Source organism: Anopheles cruzii, chromosome 3 (assembly GCF_943734635.1).
Source record: "Anopheles cruzii chromosome 3, idAnoCruzAS_RS32_06, whole genome shotgun sequence".
In the NCBI taxonomy this organism is placed as follows: Eukaryota; Metazoa; Arthropoda; class Insecta; order Diptera; family Culicidae; genus Anopheles; species Anopheles cruzii.
The window spans coordinates 61,581,915-61,606,514 of record NC_069145.1 but is presented as its reverse complement, the minus strand read 5'-3'; the positions used below and the strand labels follow the sequence as shown (position 1 = coordinate 61,606,514).

Sequence of the window (24,600 nt, the reverse complement as noted above, 5' to 3'; positions counted from 1 at the left end):
CAGATGCTGCCCTCCACGCGATTGCATTCGTGAGACGAATTCAAACATTCGGGCAAGGAAGCAGCAGCAAGGCAGCAGAACCTTAAGAAGCGAAACCGTTTGTGGCGGGGAAGTGTGTAAAATTAAAATATTATTTTATCTAACTTCAAACAAGCATTCGACATTATTTACTTGATTTTACTACACTCTACAAAATTTACAAACTCACTTAACTATTTCAGAGGTTTTTTATGCTCGATTATTATTTTTCATTTTTAAATTAAAATATGTATTAAAATTTAGGTAATATGGTCATCATGGTGATTTTGAAAGAATAATTTTAATACCATGTTGGTCAATACAGCGTCTCGTCAACAACTATTTCCAGGCCTGGGCAGTGAATGTGATGATTTAAGCAAATTTTAAATTTATTTCAATCTTGACTTAAAATAATAAAAGAAAAACGATCAAACTATTTCACTGTAGTAAGTGAACTTTTGACTTTTGTGGAAATATATAAATTGGTATAATAAAATATAAATGTTAAAAGTACTGAGTACTGATATAATAAAAATGTTAAAAGTACTGAGCTCATAGAAAATAATGTTATAAACGATACAAAATCATTCAAGTCTGTTATGCTCAACGCGCCTCATTCCTTATCGTCTACAGAAGCCACATAATACAGTTGAACATCGTTCGAAATTGATTCACATATTCAATTAAGTTGTCATCAAAATGTGTTTTATCATTTGATCAAAATGAAAATTAGCACAAAAAAGCGCCATTCTTTCGAATTGGCACAACGCCATTGTTTCATACCAACCGAGATGGCCAAACAATTTGTGCGAACAGAATTGAGTCTTCCCCTAATTTTACATGTCCTATGACTAAACGTGCACGGAACTGAGTATCGAAAACACTCACAAACTTTACTGCGCTACTTTAAAGCCATCATCCTCGCATCAACTTAATTATAGCCTAGCGCAACAATTAAAGTCATTCCTTGTCCGGCTACGTGAACGCAGCCGGATCATTCACCGGCGGTCGGTGCTGCCGGAGAAAACACCGCCCAAGAGCATAATACAAAGAAAAAAAAAACATAATCCAAAAGCGCAACAGACACACCTGCACACGGGGCTAATGACAAAATTGCTAACCTCCCATCGGCAGCAATGCATTTACTTCAATCAAACCGAAATTGGGTTAGAAACGGCGGCATCGTCGGCAGGCGCCTTGAGGACCCCAGAGCCCCTCCGGCGAATGACACGGCGAAGCCATCATCATTGCATGATGCTTTCCGATTGTCCTGCTGCCTGTCGCACATTAACGGAGGACCAGGTGTAGCGGGACAAACTTTTCGTACTGCGCTTGAAGCGCAACGGAAAAGGACATCGCATCACCGTTTGAACCTAAGCTTAGAATGTTCAGCCGAACGTTAAAGGTCAGCATTAAAGTACAATGTTGTGGCCTGAACTGAATTCCGCTTGCTCTTGCCCAGGAGAACACCTTTCTGTGCCTCTGCTCTGTATTTTATTTTGCGTCACTTTGTTCCCCGGTTCTTTGGTAACCCGAGTTAAAATGGTCGGCACGCGACTTCCTAATGAAGTGTAATTACATGTTCAAACAAATTCACTTACTCCTGTACAGCAACCGAAACGTGAACGCGATTGCAAGCCGACGGTCGTCGAAAGTGCCTTCTTTGCAGCAGAAGTACCTCTTTTCGAACGCAACCGAAATGTGCCGTGCTTCACAGCTGACCAGACGCATCCAATGGCAATGTAGGTTTCTGTGCCAAAACGAAACGACTGATCCTTTGCAACATAGCACCTGTGGCCGAGACGCATCGAGCGCGGTTGCTCGAATTTTCGGTGCTTTTCACTTAAATTTGCAGACACCATAATTACAAACGCGATCGATCAAAGCTTTGCCGCGTGCCGACGCGTACTGATCGTTCAACGCGAACGCACACAAGAGCCGAGTATGTCCTCGAGCGCACGGGCCAGAGATGATGGCAAGGATAGCACGAGCCATAATTAGGGCAACACTTCGACGACGGTCGATCGCCGAGAGCATAAATCGAACACCGTCGGCTCTGGGCGGTATGTAAATCGGATGACGTGGATGACATCTAAACTAGAACCTTCGATGCCACACCTTGCGCCAGCATGCCACCCAAAAATTGGAGCTCCATTGTACGGTTTGATTTGAATATTTATTAGCGCATTCCAAACCAATGATTAGATTCTGTTATTGATTTAGAATATGGCGTACGCTGTTCTGCGTGGCCATAAAAAAGGGAAGTCAACTGCACGGCGTAATTCGCATGTTCGAAACAGCATCTCCTAATAGCAGAGTAAGGTCACAAAGGAAAAAATCAATCGGCGTTTTAATGGTTTAATATTTAATTGAATCAAATTAATGTGTTCTTTGAATTGGTAATTTAATTTTCCGTTTTGACTCCTATTAATTTCGTTCTTTGGCATTTTTTTATTAGTTACGTGAAGTTAGTGCGTTATATTTATCTAATTTTAATATTCTGTACTGTTAATTAAGTAATTAATTAAACTATTAACCTCTTATTTTAATAGTTGTCAAATAAAAAAATGGTAATAAACCGATAAACTTATTTCTTTAAACTGCTGTCAATTACAGTAAAATAGTCATCATTTTTTCAGTTAATTGCAATTTCCGTTTCTTAACTCCTTTAGTGCGCTTTTCAGGTGTATCGTTGCCAAATCCTATGCAAACGTCGCCGATATGTTTTATGTGGTGCGATTCATCAAATTCGCACCATCGACAGCAAAAACCCGAAAACCGACGATCCTTCTTCCACCGAAGCGAGGACCTGTCTGCCACTCGGCCGGCCGGTGACGCTCTGGGAGCAAATGAATTAAACATGACGCCGAACCATAGCCGCGTCGCGTTGAGCGCATCTCCTTCGGTAAGCATAAAATCATATCGACTGACCGCGCTAAAGAGATTTTTTCGCCATTTCCCCCTACAGGGAGCCGCGTGCAATGCATCGTCCGTGATCGTAAAGCGTGATAAAAATTTAACCATCTCCAAGCGTTCACCGATCACATCGATGACAGCATCGGTAATGAGCATCATCGGGAAGCGACCGACTCGCGACGTGTTTTGGGTGAGCAAAAAAAAATGCTTGCCAGCTTCGTCGAGAAGATCACTGATCAAGATCTGCTCACTCCGGTCCGGATGGCGGCGGGCGGCGATTGTAGGAGTCACCAGAGCTACAGATTTGCGATCACGGATGGCGATCACATCGCGACCGCCGATGAATCCTAATCGACGGCAGCCGTGGCGGACTCGCCGTGAGCGATCGAGAGGACAAAAAGCTGTCACAAAATTAGCGGCCCGATAGCCTCCTCGCCGTAATGACACAGATACGTGTCGGCCGCCCTGGGCCGGCGGAAAACCGGCCGCTCACCGGGAAGACCGGGAAGCAGGTCTCAAAAATCGATCATAACGAGTCGAGTATCGACGGGCATCGAAAATACCGTCGCCCCGTCGGAAAGGGTGAAATATGTGGTGTGCGAATTGATTGATGGGATATAATTATGATGTCTCTCCGGTGAGCCTCCCCCTAGATGGAGACCGGACGGGCTCCCGGATCGGCAACCGGGAAATATGTTTATGCTTTTTAATATCGGACCGACAGAACCGGCACACGGAGTGGGCCCCCGATATGGCTTCATTACCCGACGGCCGTCCTTTCTCGGGGTTCGGGATCCTGCAAATGGAATGCGTGAACCGCTGCGCCTCCGCACCTCCGGCTGGCACATTTCCCGGCCGCTCGGGAGTCTCGCTGGCCCTTTTTTGTAGGTCGAAGACGTGGCTCAAATCGGAGCACGCCCGAGGCTCATTTAGGAAATAATTTTAAATACCAAAACAAAAACCGTGGCTCAAAAAACGGGACGAAGCAGTGCGCGGTTCCGTGCACGCGGTGCCAGGTGGTGGTGGTGCAATGGACGCGGAACCGGTCAATCCTGGGGCTGGTTGGCCAACGGACACGGATATCAACGGACGGCGGCGGGTTTTGCTTCTCGTTTGCGCTCGCGCACTCGGAAAGTGACCATCTGGAAGATGGAGCGCCTGCGACACAGAATTGGTTTGTTTTCGAGCGAAATGACAAGAAGTATGCAAAGAATGTATGGCCCCGGCGTCCTGGGTTTTTGCAACTGAACCGCGAACGCGTCCGTTATGTGCCGTTATCATTCAAATGGAACATTGCAGCCAGAGAGAAGATCAAACATTTCATGGGAACTGGTTTCTCATAAATGGTTGCTGGTTTGCAACTCTATTAAACGTATACAATAATGAAAGTCGATATTTAATGATGACTAAGACTTTAATGATAATAATCAGGGCTTAAAAGACGATTAATGCAATCTAACCCATATTTCAATTATTTAATAAATCATATTGAACATTAAAATAGCTATGACTTGCAGCTTGCAAATTATATAAAAGTAGCTAAATACGAGGCATTTCGGGAACGCTTTTCATCTAAGACAATGGCCGAATTGTTTACAAATTATATGACAGTTTAGTTCGAACTAAAACAGTTTAGTTTGGTAACTTTAAAAATTTGATTTGAAAATTTGATACATAAGTTTCCAATTTTCATAGATAAATCCGATTGAGCTGAACAGAATAGAAAAGTGTGCTGTTTTTTGAGTTTAGCTTTTGGGATAGTAGCTAAAAGGATATAACCGACGAATTAAATTTCAATCAGAATTAATTTATCATTTGCGTAGAAGAACATATTTCGAGCACTTGATAAAGTTCCGATGAGGTACAAAATCGGAGGCTGCCGATTATCTTTGAATAATTTTAACTATCCGTCGTGACACCTATGGCCGCTCCACAGTCGTGTCGATTGTGCAAAGCCCAGAAAAAAGAAATGAGAGCATGAAAAATCCGTATCATCGCATCCGATGACCACACCGGTCCGCCAATGCCAATGGAAATGCCAATTCTAATGAACCTCTCGGACCAGGTGAACCAGAACCAGTTCGCGGCAGCGTTACGCAAAGGCGTTACGCAGCGCACAGTTTTCCCAAAATGGTTGCGCTTTTTTCGTGTACTGGTGTGTCTATTTGTTTGTTGGTATTGGTTGTGTGTGAGTGCGCCGCGTGATGAGCGGTATCCGATTAATGACTATGGTCATTGCAAGTGCGCGGCGGCTGCCGTTTCTCGGCTTATCGCACTCGCGGACTCGCGGCCGGTGCCCTGGCCGATGCTAATGGCCGGCGTGGCCGCCATGCGCCAACCGTCTGCTCTCGTCAGAGCGCCACCGTTGCCGGCCACCGGGCGCCGCCAGGCCGCCAGGGACCGGCTAGCTGGGCTCGGGTTGAAAATGGCAAGAAATTAAAATTCATTTCATATAAAACTCTCCGTTTATAGTCCGACCGGGAGTCCGTTTGGGTTGGCCTGGCCGAGTGGCTGCTCCTCGGCTGCAGGTTCTTCGCCACCGCGGCGTGGTCAGGTGGCGTGTCTTCCTCTTCTGCTTCGGTTAGGGCCAGGCCAGGGCCCAAAGATCGGGGCTCATAAAAGGCCACAGAGTCGGCCGGAAAAGTCGGCCATCTTCAGAGCCTTCCATTCTCCGGCAGACCGCCGACATAAACCTGAACCTTGGAACGTATGTTTATACGGTTCATGTTAACGTTTTCGGGGTGCCGTTTGTCATTTTTCATTCCCTTCCCGAACGCGCAGCGGTTTGCTCCTGCCCCTGGCGGGTGAGAGCAACTTTTACGCCTGCCACTATTAATTTATGTCCCAGCGAGTGACGGAAGGCCCGCAAGAAGAAGCATTAACCGGCGGGGGCCCAACCTTCGCGGCTTGAAATGTGCCGAAAACTGTGCGCGCGCGAACGTACGCAAAATCCGCCAGGAGTGGCCGCCGATTTACGATCGCTTTTCGCTCCCGAGTCGGCGATCGTCTTACGATCGCGCCCTCGATCCGTTTCTGATTGGCTGTGAAACGGTTTATAGGGCGGCGGCATTTGGCGAAGGTTCTGGTGCTGGTGCTTCCCCTGTTTTTTGCTGTCCCCGAGTTGGTTTCGGCTGCAGGACTTTTATTTCTGTTCCCCTTGCTGCCAAAACTCCGCAGCCAGCCCAGTCAGCGGCGGACCAAATTGGCGGACTTTAGCGGTTTAATTAACCGTCGCCGTCGTCATCGGTTTCGGGCGCAATTAAAACGCGGCGAGCCATTAAAGGACCCATTTCCTGCGACGCGCCGAAATAGGGGCCGCGCGGGGTTCCGATCTGCATATCGGACGGCCCCCAAAATGGCTCCGCCTCGCGCAGAGAATTCAGAAGCCGAAACGTTTCGAGATCATCAGAGATCGTTAACGGAAAGGTATCACTCGCCGGCGACGACGTCGCGCGGGTTCTTACGATCCCGCGGGAGTGGCCGCGCCTAAATCTGGAACGGAGCCCGGAGCGCCGTAATCGGCCGGAGTCGGCGGACATAACAATCGCCCGATATCGCCTAATTGATTCGCCTCAATCCGCAACGACCCGCCATTCGGGCAGCCAGGGACCGTGTAGCGCCAGAAAAGGGCCTTTGACGTGCCAGCGTGTCCCCGACGTCCCGAGCGACATTAAACATTCACACGGGCCCGTCAACGGACGTCTCTTTCCCGAGGGCGCGCCGCCTCGTGACCCTATGATTATGCTGCATTTCCTCCGTCGATTACACGCAAACAAACTCTATAATTTCTGGCCCACGGCCCACGGCACGCCCGACGGAGGATCTACGGTCTAAGCGCACACTCCGGGGTCTAATGAAGCGTCACATTTTGGGGCTGCGCATCGCTAATCAGTAAGCTGCATATGCGCTGCAGCATGCATATTGTGGCGTGGTGGCCCCCGAAAAACACCGAGGCTGCGGCCAGATTAGAATCCGAGCCACCCGATCGATTCTTGGCCGGTCTAAGGCAGGCAGGCGTTCAATTATTTTGATTATGCCTGTTTCGGGTGTGCCGATCGCCCGAGCCGGTCCAGTCCAGGACAGCTTGCCCGGTCTAAGCGCGCATTAGATGCCTTCGAGGACGGCAGTTGTCGTGTGACGCCGATCGGGACGCATCTGCCTGTTTTTTCCGTAATGATTTTCCGATCGATCTGCTGTCGTCTCCAGTGGTGTCTCCAGTTCCAGCGGACGACAGACATCCCGTCCGCAGTAATTGATCATGTACTTTGGGAAACCAGAAACTCATAAAAGCGCTATATTAGCCCGTGTTTAGATATTTGTTTGATGAAAACGATCAATTATTTAGCGCCAATTGTTATCATCAGTTGGTTTACTTAACCCGATGGGGAGTTATTACCGGAGGTTCATTATCACAAATTACACCACTTGCTACACGTGCCGCTGCTAGTGGGATTATGTTACAATGAAAACGCGATTCCGAGTTTGCGATTGCTACCCTAATAATAATCAATCGGATTCCCGATTCGCCCATCGTCTTGATACCGAATTCCTGTACGAAACATCTGGCCGATATCTGTTTCGATGTTCTTGGAAGTAGCGCATAAGTGACGTATTTGATAATACAGCTGAACACTGCATTTCCTAATGTTACCGAGTTACCAGGTGAGGTGTGTCTTGGACTTGAAATAAATGGTGAATTTTTGTTTTAAAAATCCACTTTGTATGATCGAAAAATTTTGTTTCGTAGGTTAGGCAATACCGGTTTGACTAGCACCGTGTGATTTGCTCGGACAATCGATAACTTTTTCAATTAACGTCATCGAAAAGTATCTATGGAAACATTTCAATTCCCAACAAGTTTGTCAAAATCTCGTTAAATCTCTTTAGGTTTCAAATAGGCCATAACCAAGAGTGGTCTTTTGAACATAAACCTTCTATTTTCCTTCAAGGAGATAGTTGACGAAATGACGGGATCTAATGACCAATTGGCGTTTGCACAAGACACATGGTCATCGTTGTGCGATAATATTAATCAATTCCTTCAAACAGTTTCTATCCTGAAAAGCACACTCTTGGTTACATCTCTTGTAGGATTTACCACCTGTTTTCGAATGTCTTACACAGCGAAAGTTTTTGGCGTTTTTTTATGCAAAAGTGTTCCATAGTTTCTCCGTAGCTCGGACATCCGTAGATAGCACATAATTTTTAATGTAATAGATTATCATTTTACAAATTGCTAAATGTCTTTCAGCAACAAATTTATTTATTTATTTTACGAATCGAAATTTCCAAAACAAATTTATGGAAACACCCATGCAAAACTTACCCTGCACGATACCCTTGTCGTTGGCAAGTTCTAGCCGAAACCCGCGCATTCGAGTATCCGTCGCGAAGAACAGCGATACGATTAATTGGAATTGATTAGATACCAGTTATCTACAAATGAGGTGTTTTCTTCATCAAAATGCGATTAATCTATCTCGCGGCTACCACCGGAAATGGACCCCTCAAAGCAAAGAGTGCTACACACCGGTGTCTCCTTCGGAAAAGCTACACGTTTGGGACCCCAGTAATCTTCTCGCCCGATTCGCTCCCATTACGCCGGGCCGTTACAGCTTCCCGGGAAGTGATTACGATGTGGCTTTTAGCTTCCCGATTAACGAGGCTTCTGTTGCGGGTCTGTCAACGTGAGCCCCACGGGACCCAGTCCATCCACGGGTTTGGGGTTCACGGTTCTCGGCTCACCGTCTTGCGTAACGTTTGACGCATTTTCCAGGAACCGCTGAACCGTGGGCCGAGCCCATAAAAAGTGGCCAACGCGAGCTCCCAAATTTCTACAAGGATCTGTGCTAGGCGAGCATGGCGCACCGCATCGTCTTAATTAGGAGAATAAAATGGTAACAACACCTGAAAACACCACTTTTCTAGGCGAGTGGCCCCGCATGGCCACTGTGTCGGCGTGCGACCAAACCGTGAACCCAAGAGGGATGCTGGAGGCCGTCGCCCGTCGCCTACGTGGCAAATGAAGCAGTAAAACAAGTGCGTAGTTAGCCCGAAGCCTCATCTCGGAGGGGGCAAAGTGAATCCTAAACCCCAAAAACAACCTGCCGCGAGTGCCCAGGGCTACCCGTAACCAACGCGCGCCACGCTACGGTTCCGTAGCCGTCTCGGCTGAAGCATAAACCATGCTACAAGCGGTTTTTAGAAACTCCTGGCGTTGGCGTCGTTCGTTAGGCGATCGCGAGGGCCAATTAATTCTTCTCCGCCAAAGACTGTGAAGAGTTTGCCGATGTGTCGAAGCTTGGAACGACTAACCTCTCGTCAGTTCAGCAAGCATAGAAGGGGGCCACCTTCCATATACGAGCGCCCTCTGGTGGCCCGCAGTCTCGCAGTTCCGGCAGGAACTGCGTGTGTTTGAAAATGAATTAATTCCACTTCAATCACCGCACTGGACATAAACTGACACAACCACACCAACACCATGTCATTTGATGGGCGTACGGTTTTTCGTTTGCCGAGTGACCACTCGTCGCGCCCGCAGGATCCGGGCGACCATCCGTCATTTTCTCGCCGGCCCAGGCCGAGATTGCATAAATCCATTCTTTCAGTCAATTAATTGTCAACTCGCCGGCCTGAAGGTGTCAGTGTGCCGATCGGCTTGGGCCACGCAGGACGTCCGTCGGCCGTCGGCGCACCCTCCCGAGGGCTCCGGAGTTGCGTACGCGTGAAAACTGACGGCTGGACGACGCCCAAGCGAACTGGAAGCCCTACCGCCGCCACCGGAGGCACACACAAAAACGGGACTCGAAAACATGGTCCAATCGCCGCCGCAAGATAGCAAATCATTTGCGCTTTTGCGCACCCGCAGCCATGATGCGCGACAGCTCCTTGCGACGGTAGTTCTGCGACGTGCGCGAAAGAAACTGACGGCAGGCCCTCGGCTGCCGTGGGGAGAAGGGGACATGGTCTCGCTCCGGTTGCGACGGCCGGCGGGAAAAACGCCAGCCTTTCCAGTCAACGCGCAGGGTTGATTTATATCGAGTTCTGGAATGCATAATGTCTCCCTGGCCCGACCAGTCCGGGTGGAAGCTGCGCCAGAGCACGGCAAAAACTGCATCCAATTTAAAGTGATGGGAAATCACTCTCACACGACACACTCTGCACGATCGTGTCGGTTTCGGATGACCGGACGACTGTCACCCGGCCCCCGGTTCGGATGGACTACGTTCCCAGCGGACAATGTTGGTTGTGAAGCGAAGGACCACCACAATGGGGCCGAGTGTAATCAATCGACGGACAAATTAATTCTCCGGAGTCTATCGTAGTCAACGTACTGACGTGAGGTCAACATCTGTAATGGGCTGCGAACTCTATACTTTTCCGAACTTTTACAGTTCTAAAATAAATTATCATCCGAAACATACCCAATTCCTTACTAAACTAAACGCCCAACTGGTACTTGTTCTTCGATCACACTAGAGCAAGGACACAAATGGATTAATCGATCGACATAGCTGATGGCGAACCAAACAGGAGGATGCTTAGACCATTACTGTCGTAACAAACCACTCAACTCATATTGAATTGGTCTTTGTTTCACGACTATCTGATTGACATTGAATGTAGGAAAGGTTCACCCTCCAATTTAAATAATACCACAATTATTTTTAATACTGTCATTTTATTTACGCTTTGGTATGCCTTTTTGTGTTCAAGATTCAACGGAAGAATCATATCGATAAACAACTCCTACGGCTTTATAACGATAATGGGTATGTTAAAAAAATGGAGAATGTCTATGGAAGCATAGCTCCAGTTTGTAGATCTCTACTAAACACTGAGCCTTGTTGGAAGTAATCGTCAAATTAATAAACGTTGCCCTCTCATCCTTAAGTGAAGAGTGATCCTGAGTGATGATATTAAGAAAGCTTAAAGATAAAGAGAGTTCCAATAACATGAGACCCAAGCTATATAGGCTTATATGGGTTAAATAGAAATCCTTCCAAAAATCTACTTTTGACCTCTGCGGTGACCATCGCCTGGCCGACTGTGCACTGCGCGACTCATATGGTCGCACCCAATATCAACCGCGTATCGCTAACCGCTGAGATTTCATCTGTGCCCCCGGCCCCGGCGGACACGAAGAATTCGAACCGATTGCGATTTCGTTCTGCGCATAAAATTCCTCAAATTATTACAACTTGTATTATGAGACAGATAAAAAATTAACTAATCTGTAAATATAATTTTTATATTTCATCCCGTTCCATTCCGTTCCGCGTCCGAGCCGGACGCGAGGCGCTGGTGGCAAAGTGACGAAAAGCGGAGAAAAGCGCGAGAACGACATCACACTCCGCCGTCGTCGTCGCCGTCGTCGTCGCCGCCGTCCGATGCATGTTCTTTGCCTTGGCCTGGGCGGGATGTATCGATCAGATCGCTACCGGATCGCTCCGGGAGCCACCGGGATCGGTCGGACCGACGGCACCAACTGGTCCACCGGGATTGACTTGCAGGAATTCCAGCAAAAAAAGGGGCCCCAGCCCCGTCCGGGACCTCGACCTCGTGGCGATTCTGCGCCGGATTCTTCGGCCCGTTTTTCATATGCACCCCGGAGCCGGGCTCGGCTACTGCACTGCGCGAGCGTCCTCAGGAGCGTCCGTGGCAAAAAGCTCTAATTTATGCACAGCACAGTAGCGGAGTTGTGAGATACTTGTGAGGGATGAAATGGGTTCAAATGCTGCTGCTGCTACTACTCATCTCCTGCAACCGATCGCTGGAGGGCACCACTTTTCGGAGGCCCCGATGGGCGATGGCCGAAAAAAACACTCATCTCACGAAACGGACCAGGTCTTCGGCGAGCCGAATAACATTAATATTGTTCGCCGCGTTTCGGGATCTGTTTCAAGCCCGTCCCGCAGGCCCGCTGCTCCGACATCGAAAACAGGATCCCAGACGGACCCCGCGACATGGTACGAACAGGCACGCACGGCCGAGCGGCCGCAACTCATCGCTCACACCGTGTTCCGTTTATTAAAAGGTTGCGGAATTTTGCGGAATTAATTTGTATCGCTCCCGTTCGGATGACTCCGATCAGCGATAAATAATGACTTATTTATCCACAGGAGACCGGGCCGGGGTGATAATTGCGTTTGATTTGTACGCTATCGCTCGCAAGGGGTTGATTGATGGGACAATCTGTGCTCATCTCTGCAGACGTCACGGACCAGAAATCGGGTATTTGAGTTCCACAATTCGAAAACGTTTTAATATCTTGGATCGACAGCTACAAACAACCGTGACCGCGGTTGGTAGACAAATAGAGAGTAAGCAGGCTAGTGGATCAGTCATCAAGTCATTTCCTTTTTTTGTCAAGGCAGTTCCAATCTTCCAATCGACCGCGAGCGGTGGAAAAATTCCTTAAAGCAAGCAAAGACCGCTCGACGGTTGTAGCCGGATAAGTAAGTAAGTAAAAGTTTCAATCTTCTTTTCCTTTCTTTTCAACAAACATTAGTTTTTGAATATTAATTTTTGTCATTCAGAGTGATCCCCATCAGATATGTTGCAGGTTTTTTGCATTCCTCGAAGCACTCGAAAAAATATTTTCTGGGAGCTGGTTCTTCTGCGATGCCGTTAAAGTTGGGCGGATAAGAAATAGTCACAGGATGACACAGATCTGGAGAACACACTAGTTGCGCCTCACTAGAATATTGTTTGTGATCAAAAATTCGCATACTTTTGAGCAATTTTGAGACCAATTTCACTGCGACCCATGCCCAAGTAATTGGTAAAAATCAAACAGCACGAACCAATCGATATCGAGTCCTCAGCAACATCTGAAACGGTGATTCGACGATTGGGCAACTCTTCAACGTCCTCTGAACTGCTTGGCTCTGTGAGAACTACTCGTACCACCGATAAATGTTGCTTTGGCACATGGCAGCATATCATCAAGCCACAGTGAACAGTTGGAGTACACCCGAGGATTCAATTCCATTTTTTACAAAAAATATGACACATTTTTCTCAAAAAACATGATCGTCTGTGTGATGTTGTTCTTAAATTCAAAAGTTCCAATACGTTCTAAACAGATAACGCATAAATCGACTTATCTTACCGACATTTATTCAGTTAACGCCCTTTTATAGTTTAGAAGATTTTAACATAATGTCAGCAAAGTAGATACACAGTTAAACATTTTGAACGTAAAACTAAACCTTCTTCCTCGTTGTATGAAGTGTTAAGAAATGTCGAATCCGCTCGAAGCTGAGAATTACTTGAGCTGAGAGTGCATACCGAGGCAGATTACCATAGTTGACCAGAGATGAGTGGACTTGAATGAAAACGGCACATTACGTTCACGATGACCTACTTATACTCTCTCCGGATTCGTTATGTTTGCTTATCATTTCCTACCAGCGTAAAACATTGCACAATAGGAGGACCTTGCGCTCTGCACGTGCAGCCACGGAAAGGTTACTCAAGACTCTCGACGACAGCTTCACCAGGGATCTTCTTCAGCGACTTCGGCTCCGATAACCATTATGATTGCATTTTATCGTGCTTGCGGCCACGCTTGGAAAGCAGAGAGCTTCTGGTGGCGAAGCCTGAAGCCAACCGCCGCCGCCGCCGCCGCCGTCAACCGAATGGCGACTGTATTACTTTTCAATTAGACCGCCAATTCGACCGCCGCAGAATGGTCGCTCCGAATCGAAATCGACCGCAAAACCGTGCCGTGCCGATTAATGCTAAAAAGAAGTGATCGTACCGTGTAAGGTGCATCTCGTCCCGCCGGCCACTGCCGGCACCATAACACCGTTATCTGGCCGCAACCACCCGGTGATCATTTTCCAATAATACTCGCTAAATGCATTCCGCAAACCGATACGCCGCGTTGCGATCACACGCATTCGCGCGCATCAAGACCAACCGGTCGAGTCCGAGTCCGAGCCGGCCAACGGGGGCCGGAGTCGGTACTCTATGGCGACTCTACGCGGTCCGGGCGACTCCTGCTCCGGCTCGGGCCGTACAATTGCGTGCAGCGGGTCGCGCGGTCTTAATCGGCGCGCTCTTAATCTACGAAAATTATGGCCGTAATCTAACGATCGTTTCCACTTACCGGTATGGGGCATTTCGTCGATGCCTGGCGGCGCGTTGATTGCCGTCTTGAAATCAGATAGGCTCGCCTGCGCCTGCGGGAGATGCGCCCGATGCGGCCAAACCTGCAACGGAAGCGGGGAAAATTCGATTTTTATGTTATTACGCGCTGCCGCCAGTTTTCGTCCGCCGCGATGCGAGCTGCATTAATTTACGCTAAAGCCCACGCGTTATGGTTTCCATCGTCTTGACCTCGGACCTCCGGACCGAGGCAGCTCTTTCGAAAGCCTCGAACCGAAGGAACCCGGCCCGGGCGATGAATCAACAACCGCCCGAGTCGCCTGAGTGCGCGCCGGAAAAATAAAAGAAAAGCACCACTTCGTCCGAAGTCCTCGAATGGTCCTTCCCCTAACGGACTCCGGACCGGACCCTCGCACCCGACGGCGTTATACTGTGAAAATATTGTAATTTTGTTAATTAACGCCTTTTAAGAGGAATAAATTAGCATAACGTCCCCCGTTCGCCGGCCGGTCGGTGGGCCGTGGTGGAAAACTGTGGAAAACCTGAAACGCCTTCAAAAGCGCCATCAGCGCCGTTGATAATGCCCCCGCAGCCGGCCAATGTATAATGCTCGTAAAACCGGAGTCCCTTCCAGCCCCCGACAGGAATCACGGCAACGGCATCGACTGGCCACTGAAATTTAGGGTTTTAGGTTAGCGGGGCCGCCGGGAGCAGCGTTAAATAGAGCACCGCACCGGTCTAATGTCTGACGATTTTCGGGCTCTCTGATCGCCGTAACCGATACGGAACAGTAAGCTACTGATATTCCCGATCGATCGCCGCATACAAGAGAATTCGTCAATTTAATCTCGAAATTTGATTCATTGGCGTGCAGAGCGCAGATGCACCTCACAAGGACGTGCTTGAAGGGGCAAAGAGTGTTCGTAAATAGTTATTAGTAAAAGATGTTTATTTGAAAAACTCCACAAATAATATCATCCCTTTTTTACGAGGAACCAATTTTTCAGGTCTTTTAAGAGGTGTTCATTGTATGAAACATTGACGATTCGTGATGTGACTTAAAGGGTAAATGACATTAAAATGCAGGACATTTGCTGCTTTCAAACGTATTTCAATAAACAAATAGAAAAAAAACATTTGTTTCCTATTTCGTAGGAGAAGGGTACTTTGCTTAGCTTACGGTTCGGTTCTTTGCTCCTGACGGGAATTTGCTTAGAACTCAAAACTATCTTAGGTTAATCTTCTGATCCGTTGTCACCTTTAAAGAAGTTAAATTCTATACAATACAGCCTTATCTACATTTGTTCCAATTTTCTTAATGATCCAAAAATTTCTTTTTTGAATAGCCTTCAACACTGCACTATCGAATATGTACACGAAGTGCTCTAATGAGTTTATCAAACAGCCAGAAGTTACGTTATGATGCGAGTTTGTATCGAAATGATCACGAAATTATCCCGAAACTGTGATACAAAAACTAAGAAATTTCTCTCCACAAATCCGACCTCTTTTGACGCACTACTTTGGGCCAACGAGGCCATAGCGCTCAAAAAGAATTCTTTGTTGACAGCTTAGCCAGTTTGAAGGAGTTCCTAGTACACTACAAAAAGGCTCTCCAGAAGTATGCTTTTTTTAACAGCACATAACTTCGGTAAACTTTCAACAATAATTTACAATTATATTTACAATGATAAGCTACCCCGATAAGCTGACTCGTTAAGAAATACAACCAGCATACGGCCCAATCCTTTTTTTTCGCATACATTATCGCATAGAACCTTTTTCGTTACCTTCACAACATCGAAAGAAGCAGTTCTTGGTAAAAGCCGTCTTCTTAGCCGTCGACCACCAACAACTTCTCAGACCTTCGTCCCATTGGCCAAACCTGCCGATTAACTCACTAACCACCAGCAAATTGTTCTGCTGGAGACCGAACCGGAGGATTCGCCATGCGGGTGGCCAATATCAGTGCGGCAATAGAGAGGGAAGGAGAAAGCGAGAATGAAGCGGATCCCCCCCATGTGGCCGTGGTATGCTGGCGTTGGCGAATAATTTTATGGTCAGCGTCATGCAGAGCCGTTCCACCTGCCACGGGGTCCTTCGCCACGCTTTGCGCTCTCCGGAACCCCGTCGGAAGCGTACACATTTTAGTAGCTCATTAATACGATCGCTATTTTCCGCAACGCCTTCCGTAGTGTGTTTTGAGTGAATCACGAAACCGTGCGTCCGGCACTGCTGTCGCCGCAAACACGCACCGTGAGCAGCGTTTCGCGGAAAATATAAACAAATTCGCGCTTTATCGCAAATTGGGCACGCTTTCACGCGTTCCGTTGGTGTTCAATTATGAACGCCCGGAAAAGACGGGACACAGGTACACCGGGCCGAGCCTTGGCGGGGCCCCTCACACTGCCCATGGCTGCGGCTCGCATAGGATAACGAAAAAGGACTCGGGCTCGTTTTTACGAGCCCCGTCGCTAGGAATACTTAAGTCGCGCACCGTACCGTTTTTGTGCGAATTAAACAAACTGATTATACGAAAAGGACATAAAACGGCGCCGAATGCAAAGCAAATATGGGGCTGAAAATAAAAATGAACCCGTGAACCTGCGGCTCGGTTCGGACCGCAGGAAATAAAAGCACACACTTTACGGTGCGCTCGGCACACAATACTTGCAGAACCCAATTCAGGGGCGAGCCACTGGCCACTGGCCAGGTTTTATGATTGATTTTGCCTAATTAATCATACCCGCAGGATCCGGGACCCACTAGACGCACGGGGTTTAACTATGTTTACACACCCTCGGGGCGCCCTCGAGCCCACCGTGATGATGATGATGATAGGTTTATGCAAATATTCGTCGCGCGCTTTGTGGTCCGAAAGGCTGCGGCAATTGGGGGCCCCTTTCGAAAACCAAAACCGAGCAACTGGAAACCGTCATGTCCTGCGTCACGCGTCTAGAGAGCCGCACCGGACCGTGGCCAAATGGCGTAGCCGGCCGAAGCCGAACCGACCAAGGATATCACCGCCAAACCGATATGGTTGTTGAACTTTGTCTCTTCATTAATATTTATCATCTAAGCCGCGGGGCCACGAAGTGAAAGTTCGGTGCGCGCGCTAAGTGTGTCGTTCCGGAAACGGAACCGTCCCCCCCTGTCCTGTCCCACCGGCGGGAAATGGACTCGACGCGGTAGCCCAGCCGGCCCAGCAAATGCTGCAGTACGGCCGCTGATTAAGCTATACCAAGAAGCGTATCCGTTTTGCGTGTACGCAATTTGGGGGCCCGAGCATGTATAGCATGATTAGCGATACTACGCTTTCGTGGCGAAACATTAGCACGGGGTCTTGGTTTATACTGATGCCGGGCTGGCTAGGGATGTGTTTTTTTATGTGGATACAGTTTCGCCGCCAAATGCCGCCTTAAAATACGAAGAGACCTTGCTCTATAAGGAGTCGTCTAGAAGAAGAAGCTCGTGTGCTATATTGAAGTGTGGCTACGCATAAGTATAGAGTCTAGAAAAGTGATTATTTTATTTAGCTCATTTGAGTTCTTTAAATTGCATCCCTTCTGATGCATCAGGATGCATATACTCTTTTAGTCGAATTTCTTTATTTATCACTTATTCAATGTTTGGCGAAATCAAAATGTCGAAATCTGATTTTGCCTAACATGATTGTGCGAAGTTGCATACAGACTTTCTTTTTCTCGTTTTAATAAGATTAGGGAATACTTAAAGAACGGTAACACAAATGTATGAAACTGTGTGGGAAAGGACTCAGCTTGATTCCTACTTTACTTCGGAAGGTAATCTTTATTCTTACAGGATCATTCCAACATTAATCAATCAATAAATCAAGTCAATTGAATTATATAGGTTAATTAAAAATGATCAACCATTTTAACAGATATTAGGTTCCTGACACAGACTTTAATCAAATGTATTAAAGCAATAATACTCCCCGTAATGTAAACGAAAGTAACCTCAGTATAATCTGTTTAAGTCTAGCTTTTGGATAAGATGAAAACCGACATCCCTTTGCAACAGAAAGCTCAACAACAGTTTGACTCAACGACAGGCTTCGGAACAGCAGAATGTGATACGAGAAAGCTGCTGGAGCTGCGAAACCGCTAACCGTTTGCCAGGCACCGTCAGCAGCACCAAACGGTGACGGTGAAACTGTCGATAAAACTGTTTCCAGTCGTTCATTCGCGAAATTTAACAACCAAACAGTGGCATCCGTTTAATTTGGTGATTATTCTTTTTCCTTAATTTCCCCGTGGGCCCCGCAGAGCTGCAGTGTGCCCTTTCTCTTGGTGCGCAGACGTGAACGTGATCGCGTCACTGTTTCTCCGTGGAGCGGTGGTGAAAAAACAAAACGGCCGTCGAAAAAACCAGCCGGTAGCGAATGAGAGATTTCTACGGAAAATCATAAAACCCACCCAAAGTAAACTACCGTGCCCTCTTTGGCTTGGCCCCCGAAAGGCACAGGAGCGCGCCGCTAACGGGAACTTTTTGCGCGCTTTTCGTTTTATTTAATTTATTTTCACCCACTGTGTCCGCACCCGACGATCCGGCGGAAGTTTGGCGATCCTGCGTCCACTCGCAACATTGTAGGCGCGGAGCCACCTGTGGCCAATCGTGCCAGTCGGTGAGAAATAGCACCATCAAATTATCCTCTATGAGCGACAATGAAGAAAACACTCACCTCGGCCTGAAGGTGATGAAAGCCTGCCTTCCATTCACGAAAAAAGGAGAGAAATTCGAAGGCCCCTTAGCATATCCAAATTAAGCGTTAATTAAATAGTGGAAAGAAGACAGCCCAACCGACCGACCGACCGACGAGCTGAACGGAGCCTGGACGGTTTAATCACACCTTTTAAGAGGGTCAGCAAAACGAGAGAAAAGACTTCGAAACCAACTCCGAGAAACGACAACGCGCTATGCAGCGTGGTAAGTGTAAAATGGTGTTTGAAATAATTTTACATAAAGGTTACGCTATTATTACAAGGTGGCTCCAACAAGGCCCCGAGGTCGCTTGTTATCCTGATCCGTGCCTTGTTTGGCCGCCCCACTTTATGGCCAATATTTGCAAACTAACGAACCTAGACGCGATACCTGTCTAGCCGGCGAATCTCGTAAACGGCCCCGCGGATACACGGCGGATCGGTATCAATCAATTCCCAGCCCATAAAACCGACATTGATCACCCGAAGTCCGATGTAGGCTTCAAAAATGCAACGACCCAACATGGTCCCATGATGTCCTGTGCTCGGTGTGATCGTCGGGTCCACTGGGTGGCGAGTGCAGAAAGGATCGAACGAAGCACCGCGCCTGCGATCAAACTCCGAAAAACAAAGACCCTGGCGAGCCTCGGAACTCCGTGGCTGAAGTTCTTAATCAAAACGCTGCGGCGCAACATGACTACCGCGAGACTACATTGACGACAGAGAGCGACCGTGATTGAAAGAGACGGCGAGAGGACAACAACACAGCAACAGGGACCAAGCATTAATTTTATGAATGAAAATAAACCGGCCACAGAGCGCACCGCGGCCGACCGACCGAACCAACAAGGAGACGGAAAAACAATTAAACCCGCAGCTACACCCGACCCGGTTCGAGGATCCCGGGCGTGGAGATCGAAGGATAGCCGCGGCGGACGAGGATGTTGGCGCGACAACATCAGAAAATGGAGATTCCAGTATAAAATGATATAAATGCGTAAGAAATCGTAAATGTTTATCTGTTTTCCGATTCCGGCCAGCCACACGGCTCGACCTCCGGCTTCTCGGCCGGGCGGCCGGCCGACCCCGGGCCCGAGATGGGCGCCCTCTGCCTCTGGCCGAGAACCTTTGCCCGGGAGGCTGTGTGTGTGGGGACGATGGGGACCGGGTTCTACCGGGCGAACGAAGGGAGGACGACGATGACGCTGAGTGGACGATAAAAACCCAAAACAAGGTCCGAGACCTGTTGGTCTCTCGCTGGAGCCGCTGGACAAAAAAGGTCCCGGGACTACCACAAAGGCCCCGAACACTTTTCGGACTAATCACGGTCGGGCAACACTTGCTGGGTTGTTGAAGTGTCCGAACAGACCCACACCGAGACCTGCGTTTCCGATCTGCGGCTCTACGCCACCAGAGTGTCCGGGAAGGCTACAGTACGCGACCCAAACTGACCGGCGAGTGGAACCGGTGCGAGTGGAAAATGTTTAGTACCCGTCTTGTTATTCGCTTTAATTAGCTTTTAATGATATTGAAATAAAAACATAAATTCAATTATTATAAGCGCGCCTAATGGCGGATGTGCCGCGGCAGAGACTGGCGCGACTCCTCACCGGGAACCGGGCTTGAGATTTAAATCTGACCAAATTTTGGTTTGGTCCCCTTAAACCAATAAAATTAGATCCCGATCGTACACACCGTAACTTCGATGGAACCCGTATCAAGCCTTGAAAGCGAGACGACCCGTTTGGTACTCGGGCTACTCTCTGGCACGATAATGCCACGGATAATTTCCAAGTCGTGTTCATGATGCCCGAACGATATTACATCCACTTTGGGCGATGATTGCGTTGATTATGAACCTTAATGATGATGGTGCCGATGATGATCTTGATGGTGATCATTTACGCTTCTTGCATCCCGTGTCGGCAAAACAATGAACAACCGGAACGTGGGCTTTGAGATTGATTTTAGTATCCAAACGGTTCTATTGAACCGTAATTATTATAAACTAATCAACTAATCAAAATAAATCATTTAAAAAATCAAACTAATTGTTTTTTAATAATATAACTTGATATAGCAATTTTGAGGTAATACCTTGAGAGATGGACATTCACACTCTTCAGCGGCTCATCTAATCCTTTGCAGAAACATATTTCAGATCTTCACACTTTAAATAATCTGTTAGCATCACATCCGAATCATCGTTTACTTTATAATGAACTAATGATACATTTTAATGATACGAAGAAACTGTAAGATTCTGTCGGTAGACGTATGACAAACGTTGAATTGCATTTAAAGTTCTTCAATTCTATGGCAACTCTCTAAAACTTTGCTCCCCTTCAAGGGCTCCTTAAAGTTTCGGTCTCCAATCAACACTTGCGCCATGGGACGAGATCTGTCCCTAGGCATGGCACTACGCTATATGCTAACCGTGGGTCAACCACCCGAAAAGGGCATCGGCAGCTTTTCCCACCGCAGGGCGTGGGGATGGAGATCTGTTTTAATCAATTACACCGTTGCAATCTAATTGCCACGATCTGTGCTCTGTGCGACGCGGACGCGTCGCCGATTGACAGGATCGCTTCTCACGGCAACGGCACGGCACCGATGGACTGCGGCTGATAAACCGTGGGTTTGGTCCTGGCCCTGGCCCGAGCCCTCCGCGTGTGGCGTAGTACACCCCGTTCACGGGGCCAGATAAATAAGGACCTAAGCCAACCCCTAAGCGCAGTGCGCGAATCTCGCGCGACGCTTTTCACGGATTGCAGCGCGAAACGCGCGACATCCGTTCGCCTGCGGTTGGTGCTGTGAGATACCCGAGTCCGGCACCGGCACCATCCACCACCATCACACGCTGCGGGCTGCGGTCCCATCGTAAGGACGGCGCGAAAAAGCGGTTCTCGCCATTCACGCAACGCGCCCCCCGGTCGGGAGCCTCGCTCTCGCTCACTCTTTTGGCCCGGGCCGTCTTTATAAATATTTATGTATTCAAAGGGTGATTTGTAATAAACACTTGTTTTGCGTTTCGATACGCGCACGATTACTGTTGTGCTGCTGCTGCTGCTTCTGTGGTCGGCGCTGGCCACGACGCGAAACGAGAACACGAAACGTACTTACGCGTTAACGCGTTTGGCGCGAAGGTGACGTAAAGTTCCACGTCCGTAAAGGTCGATCCGTGAGGCCTGTTCACAGAGGAGGGGGGCCCGTATCGAGTGTTCGTCCCCAAAAATCCAGCCACGAGGCCGATTCGCTGCCGGATAAGCGAGCGATGACAAGCCGGCATGGAGATGCTAATGTCAATTTGTTCGCCAAAATCCATTCGCGAAGCCTATCGATAGCCCATCTTGTGTTTTCACCGACCCTAACTCCCACACACGGGACCTGCGTTGAACCTGCTTTTAATTAATCCCCGTCGGTTCCGAACGCGGTACGTTCATTTACGCCCGTTCAGTGTAAAGATGACGGTGTCGAGAGGCGTCCTGGAAACTTTCGCAGCTCGTGCACGAATGGAGTTGTAGCTTGATTACTTCATACGCACGCCGGTGAAAGATGCTTAACGGTACTGAGCGCTACCGGCGTTTTGGGTTCGCTGTTGGCGGGTTTTAATTTCTGGCACCATAAAACAGAACTTAAAACACCGTGCAGAGTGCAACCTGACACCCCGGCGGTGGCGAGCAGGTAAACAGGACTTTGGTAGAACTGAGCTGTCCTCACTGTTACTGTTAAGCGGAGTTTTGGCAAAGATTTAATGTCTGTGAAGAATCAGTTTTATTAGAGACTTTTTATTATCATCCCAAGTGCCTTTCTTGACATTTACGTTTTCGGGATTATTTATTTAACCGTGATCGTCTCTCGGGTTTCGTTTCCAATCGTGCTTTCGAGTAAAGAGTTACCGGCAGCTCTGTCATCCTGGCAACCGCAGCAAAGCGCAGTATTTGAGTACCACTAGATTGTTTCTTTGAAAGCTATCACTTTTAGAAATGGTAGACTTCTTTAAAATATTAATTTCATATTCGGAATTGGACACTTCTGTTTAACATGGAATTTAGCCACAAAAACTAACCTTAAACATGTTTCCAGTGACGAAACCTAGGATATTCCAATAACTTCGACTGTGATGTGCGTGCGCATGTATTATTGTGAATTATTGGACCTGTGCAATCTTCATCACAGACATTTTTTACTCTACAACATATTTTTGTAAACTAGTTTATGGTTTCAAGTTTACGCTCGTTATAAAACTGACTCTTCACACTTAAAAAAAAATACTTTCACTGTTCCATTCGTTTGTGAGTTATATGGTGTTAACAGTGAAAGTCAACAAAGAGAAAGTTCAGTACATTTTACAGTTTTTTTTATAAAGGCAAAATTTCAAGGTACGCCGCTGAAATTGTCCATGGTGCTTATGGGTCAATAATGTAACAGCTTGTAATGTGCAATTATGTGTAAGTTGCATCTCGCACAGGCAGACCCGGCTTCGAAAATGTCGATAAAATCACAGAACTAATTAAAGTTGATTGGCATGTTAGTAGTCGTTGAATCACCCAGTAGCTAAAGATTAACCATCAAACAGTTTCAAGCAATTTACGCAAAGCTGGATGCACAAAGAAGCTCGATGTTTGAGTACCAATTAACACAAACGTGATGGATCGAATTTCCATCAGAGCAGTTTTGGTCAAACGGAATAAGATCGACCCATTTCTTAAACGATCGTGGACAAAGGGTGGTAACGCAGCTCAAACGGTGGCCAAAGCAGGACTCAAGGCCAGGAAGGTTCTACCGGGTATGTACATGGTGGGACTAGAAAGGAATCATTTATTATGAGTTGCTTCCGTATGGCGAAACGCTGAATTCAGATCTCTTCTGTCTATATTTGTCTCTTCTGTCTATGTCTATATTTGTCAGATTTGGCCAAAGGAAGAGGTGTAGTGCTTTATGAGGACAACGCAACGCCACAAATTTCTATAGTGACTCGCCGAAAACTCCGGGAACATAACGAACCATCGGAAACATCTTAAAAAATGCAAAACGCAAAAATAATGGTTTTCTTTTTAGCCAAACTAATACAATAATTGATGCAATATAGATTATTTGGAGAAGTCAAATGGCCAAACTCTACCTCTACTAAATTAAATAATTTCATAAAATGATTCGTAGGAAAGGATCTTTCAGCATTGGTCCATTAATAAAGGACTCGTTCTCAGCATTTTTTTTAAAATGAAGCAATCTTCAAAGCTTAAAGACAAAATCTATAGAATCTATTTGAGAGTGTTGGCTCGATAACACTAACTCTTCCAACAATCGTCCCATCTCAAGCCAAAAGGTAGCGATGCCCAGAGCAGCAACCTTGAAATACCAACAAAATGGACCCCAACACAACTACCACCCTCAGAAGAAGCGTTCAAAATTGAAAAATAAACACCGTGCCCCTCTAATTGCTGGCGTTTGCACGAAGCATTGAGAACACGCAGGCTGCCGGCTCCTTGCGCGTACTTGTTTGCCTACCTCCCCCGGCCACCCGTCGGCGTCCATTACCTCCGGGGACCTCCGGGACCATCGGACCCGCCGGCTGTATAATTTAATGGTATCCTGTTTTACAGCGCCCCGGGAGCGCGCTCTGGTTTTTTCGGGTTTTGGAGTGGTTTCTCGAAGCGGAGCGCCATTTCGAAGATGGCTCGACGTAAAATAGCTTACATTACAACCCGATCCAACGCTCGGACATCCTGCGGACCTGCTGCTGCTGGTGCTGGTGCCCAGTCCTTCCCCAGTCACGCTTATCTGATTTCATCACATTCAATTCATTAGCTCGTTTATCCCGCGC

At 47.6% G+C, this 24,600-nt stretch overlaps 1 protein-coding gene across 1 annotated transcript in view; it reads right to left on the bottom strand.

The window, feature by feature from the left end:
• LOC128270742 (paired box pox-neuro protein) overlaps window positions 1–22,687 on the bottom strand; it is a 35,763-nt gene extending 13,076 nt beyond the window's left edge. The window contains exons 1-2 of the mRNA XM_053008158.1: window positions 22,673–22,687; window positions 14,051–14,153 (exon numbers count right to left, since the gene is read on the bottom strand). Coding sequence (XP_052864118.1) covers window positions 14,051–14,153; window positions 22,673–22,687 — 118 coding nt within the window. The remainder of the gene's footprint in view (window positions 1–14,050; window positions 14,154–22,672) is intronic.
• Window positions 22,688–24,600: the final 1,913 nt, after the last annotated feature.